This window comes from Anomalospiza imberbis, chromosome 12, assembly GCF_031753505.1.
Source record: "Anomalospiza imberbis isolate Cuckoo-Finch-1a 21T00152 chromosome 12, ASM3175350v1, whole genome shotgun sequence".
NCBI classification, from domain to species: domain Eukaryota; kingdom Metazoa; phylum Chordata; class Aves; order Passeriformes; family Viduidae; genus Anomalospiza; species Anomalospiza imberbis.
In genome coordinates, this window is record NC_089692.1 from 2,914,443 (window position 1) to 2,919,299 (window position 4,857).

At 63.1% G+C, this 4,857-nt stretch overlaps 1 protein-coding gene across 1 annotated transcript; it reads left to right on the top strand.

Annotated features, from left to right (window-relative positions):
• The first annotated feature begins 487 nt into the window (after positions 1-487).
• On the top strand, positions 488-3,332 carry CEBPA (CCAAT enhancer binding protein alpha). Its single transcript, XM_068202494.1, has one exon. The coding sequence runs from the start codon at positions 743-745 to the stop codon at positions 1,718-1,720; it is 978 nt and encodes a 325-aa protein (XP_068058595.1). The 5' UTR covers positions 488-742; the 3' UTR covers positions 1,721-3,332.
• The last annotated feature ends 1,525 nt before the right edge of the window (positions 3,333-4,857 follow it).

Here is a 4,857-nt window from a genome sequence, read left to right on the forward strand (position 1 = left end):
GCCGGCAGGTAACCACCGCCGGTGAGGCAGCGCCTTGGCTCCCAAACCCGACGGGGCGAATATTCCCGACTGGCCAAATATTTGCAAGTATGCGCGGATGGTGAACTTTGAGACTGTCTGCGAAGCGCGGCCGGGGAGCGCTGGGCCGAAGCTCTCGGCGCAGAGGCGGGAGCGGGCGGTGGAAATGTACCGGCCGCGTTTGGCCGCTCTGCCCGCCGAGCGGCCCCGGCAGCGCGGGCACAAAGTCCCCGCGCCGTTCCCCCGGGCCTCTTATCAGCGCGGAGTTTCCTTGGCGGGAGCCATCCAGCGCTCAGCGCCCGCCGAGCTCGGGGCGGCGACGGGAGAGGGGGGGAAAGGGGGGCCGAGGAGTGCGGGGCGCTCTCCCCGCGGTGCGGCGGCTCCCGGGGGCGGGCGGGAGGTCGGCTGTGCCCGGCCGGGGCGCTGGGACCCGGCTGCGCGGCGGTCAAAGGTTCCCAGCAGGAGGTTGGACACTAGAGGGCGATCCCCGGCCCCGCTGCGGGCTGTATATATACGGCACGCAGCACCGCGGCAGCCCACTAGCAACAGGGCAGGCAGCGAGCGGAGCGGGGCTGGGACGGGGGACGGGCTCCGGGAGCACCGAGCCGTGCCGTGCAGCACCGTGCCGCGAGATTGCTAGAGTCGCCGCCGCTGCCGCCGTCGTCCCGTTCGAAACCTGGATTGCAGGAGCCCTTCACCATGCCCGGCAGACTGTAGTTGCTTCATGGAGCAAGCCAATTTCTACGAGGTCGATTCCCGGCCCCCGATGAGCAGCGGCCAGCACCACCAGCTCCAGACTCCCCTGCCCGGCAGCACCTACAGCTACAGAGAGGCTCCCTCGGCGGCGGCACCTGCTGCGGGCGGCGCGGAGCTCGGCGACATCTGCGAGAACGAGAACTCCATCGACATCAGCGCCTACATCGACCCCGCCGCCTTCAACGACGAGTTCCTGGCCGACCTCTTTCAGCACAGCAAGCAGCAGGAGAAAGCCAAGGCCATCCTGGCCGGGGATTTCGACTTCCACACCATGCATGGGGCCGGCGCCGCCGCCTCGGCGCCGGGGCACCAGCCGCAGCACCACCAGCAGCCGCTCTTCGGCTGCGTGCCCGGCTACATGGACGGCAAGCTCGACCCTCTCTACGAGCGCATCGCCGCGCCGGGCTTGCGGCCGCTGGTGATCAAGCAGGAGCCCCGCGAGGAGGAGGAGGTGAAGTCGGCGGCCCTGTCGGCCCTCTATCCCCATCACGCCCCGCAGCAGCACCCGTCCCACCTCCAGTACCAGATCGCCCACTGCGCCCAGACCACCATGCACCTCCAGCCCGGGCAGCCCACGCCGCCCCCCACGCCCGTGCCCAGCCCGCACCACCCGCACCACCCGCACCCTCCCGGCGGCCTGTCCGCCGCGGGCACCCTCAAGATGATGCCCTCGGACCACCGGAGCAAATCGAAAAAGACAGTGGACAAGAACAGTAACGAGTACCGGGTGCGCCGGGAGCGCAACAACATCGCGGTGCGCAAGAGCCGGGACAAGGCCAAGCAGCGCAACGTGGAGACGCAGCAGAAGGTGCTGGAGCTCACCACCGACAACGAGCGGCTGCGCAAGCGGGTGGAGCAGCTCACCCGGGAGCTGGAGACTCTGCGGGGCATCTTCAGGCAGCTGCCCGAGAGCTCGCTGGTGAAGGCCATGGGCAGCTGCGCCTAGCGCCGCGCCGGGACCGGCCGGGCTGCCCTGCCCGCGCACAGATACTATATGTACCGGCGTGCGGCAAGCGCGGTGTGCCGGCGGGAGGGGAATGGGGGGTTGTTTTGGTTTTGTTTTTGTTTGTTTTTTATCAATTCACGACCTATACAAGAAGCCAGGCAGCTCTAGTATTAAAAGGTTTGTGCCTTAGAGATAACACACGAGTAAGCTGAAAACATGGTGGGTTTTCTAAGGAGAAAGGCAAGGGGAAGAAAGAATTAAAAGACCACGTGTCTACACAGGGTAAATAACAGTAATAATAATAATATTAATAATAATAATAACAAAATCAGTAATAAAGCACATATAGCAACCCAGATGTGCCTTAAAAGCTGGCTGCAGGGGCTCTGGGGCTTACTATGCCCCCCAGCCTTGCAGGGTGCAAGGAGAAGGAATGAGGGATGTGCAGGCTTGAGGGTTGCGGTGTCTGGGGTGTCCTGCCAGACCCCTTCCAGCTGGCCTGCAGTGCAGCAGGCAGGAGCAGCTTTGGGGAAATCAGCGATGAGAAGAGGATTTGAGGCTGAAGGATGTGCAGCCCTGGATGCCCGTTAGGAGCACTGAGGTGTGGGGCAGCCACCAGACTGCTGCCAGGACTGTCGCAGCCTGGCTGGGCTGCCTCTGCCGAGCCCTGTCCCCTGCCTTGGCTGGGAGGGGGACAAGGGGCCAGAACCCCTGCAGGACCGATGGACAGCCTGGGACTGATGGAGCAGCAGCTTGCAGGAGTATGGTGAGCTCTCTCCATCGAAAGAAAGAGCAGCAGTGTCTTGTACTGTATGTCACGACGTGGCGAAGCACAAATGAATAAATACCTATTGATGCGGGTATTTACTATGAACTTTCAGTGTATTTTGCTTTTTTCCAGGACATTTAGCTCTTCTTCAAGTCTCTGTCTGCCCAAACTGTGCCTCATGTAATGTGAAAGCCGTTCCATGTACACTAGCTATACTTTATTGCCTTACTTAGATCTTTGCCATCACACAACTTTCTTATCTGGTGACAGAGACTATGCCCTTGTGCTGCAACGTTATTTTATTATTTGTATGGGTGGATGAGTGTGAGTGTGTGTTGCCTTCTTCACATTGTCCTGTACTGGTTGCTGCCTCCCGACCCCAAGGCAGGAGTGCCTGGAACGGGGCATGGGCTGTGGGGCTGTACGATGCCTGTGGTGAGGCAGGGAGGCTTGTCCCTGGTGCTGCTGCACCTTTGGACTCTGGAGCTTCTCCCAGAGTGAGAGAAAAATAAACAAACAAACAGGCCCCCTGGGCATTCTGGTAGCCATGCAGAACATTTCTTCCTTGTATCGTAGCTGCATAACAATTTGTCCAACTGAAGTAAGTCTTGACAAGAGAAGAGAACAAGGTGGATGGAGCTGTTTGAAAGCATGACAGTGAGAGCACAGTGCTGGCAGCGTGTGCATGTGTGTGCAGTGTGTGTGTGGTATGTATACGTGTATGTATATGCACACAGATTGGTGTTTTTTTTTTTTTTTAATTTGGGGGGGAGGGAACTGCATATAAAATTTGTCAGAAGTCCTGGTTACCTTCATAAATAAACAGCATATATTCTACCATAACCATCCGCCTCTCTGCTTGTTTCCAGTCCTCTTCCTGTACCAGGAGTGCCAAAGCTCTCCTCTTCCTCCAGACCAGCATCCAGCTCTCCACCGACTTCGGCATCCTCTGCCAGGGCTGGTGACTGAAACGCGTTAATGGAGTGCAACTCCCCGGTTTTCACCCCAGAGAATTAAATACACGGTTGCCTTTAAGAGAGCAGCAATTTCCTAATCGCTTGCGGTGGCAGATGTGTGCCCGTGAGTCACGCCTCGCTTCACCCTTCACCCGGCCGCGGCCGGGCCGGGGGCCTGCGGGCGGGCTACGGGGACGGGCGGCCGGCAGGGACGCGCAGCCCGCCCGCTCCCCCGTCCCTGCCGGCCGGGCAGCCCGCGCTCCGCCCGGGACGCCGCGGCTCTCAGCGGGGCGCGGGGGACCAGCCCGGGGCGCGGCGGGGCCTGGCGGAAAGAGGGACGGGCAGGGCCGGGCCCCGCTCGCCCGGCAGCACTGCCGCTGCCCGTTCCTTCCCGGCCAGACGCAGCCCTCCCGTGCCCTGGGGAGCTTCGCTCCCGCGGGGTCGGGCCTAGAGGCACCGGCCCGGGCCCCTCGGTGCCGGCGGGACGCGGGGCAGGGCACGGGGCAGGCGGGTCCGGCCGCGGGCCATGCAGGGGAGGTGGCGCGAGACCGGGCGGCGACGGGGCCGGGAAGGGGCAGCCGTGAGGGGGGAGGTGGCTCCGCCGCGGCCGTCCCGTCCCGTCCCGTCCCGTCCCGTCCCGTCCCGTCCCGTCCCGACCGGGAGCTGCGCCGTGGGGGCGGCCGGCCCTGAGGTGAAAGAGCCCCCGGCGCGCGGCGCAGTGCCCGGGCGCCCTGTGAGGGGCAGCGGGGTCTCGGGGCGCCGGCCGCTCTTCTCTCCGGCGGGACTTGGTGCCCGGGCGGGCGGCCCGAGACTGGGCTGGGACTGCTCCTCAGGCGTGTGAGGGAAGCGGCCCCAGGCCCCGGCCCTTCAGCAGCGCCTGTGTGGACCTTTCCCGTGGAGGGGAACCCACCCGGGAGAGCCGCGCTCCCCACAGCTCACTGCTCCCCACAGCTCACTGCTCCCCACAGCTCACTGCTCCCCACAGCTCACTGCTCCATGGTGTGCCCATTGCCCTCATGTTGTGTATGTCCAGCGCGGCACATCCCAGCAGCAATTAAACACCCCAGAGAGAGAGAACTGGATCCACAAGCGTGTGAGCGGGGATGCGCCAGCTGTGGGGGGCAGATTGGCTCCCGGAGCGCCTCAGCCTGGTGCAGGTGCAGCCCCCGAGTCCTGCTGGGCCCTGGGCTGGACGGGGCAGCTCCGAGGGGCTTTGCCTCCTCCCGGCGGGGCTCGTGCTGGGCCATGACGGGGAGGGAAGGTAAGGCTGCTCTCCTGCAATCCAGTATGATGCTGAGTCTGCAAGCACTCGCTGCTTGGGGTGGTGAAAGATGAATGCAAATCAGGATCGAGGGTTTCACTTTTCAGTTAAATGTAAGTTGTGGGGAGTTCCAAGGAGAGAGTTAAGTTCT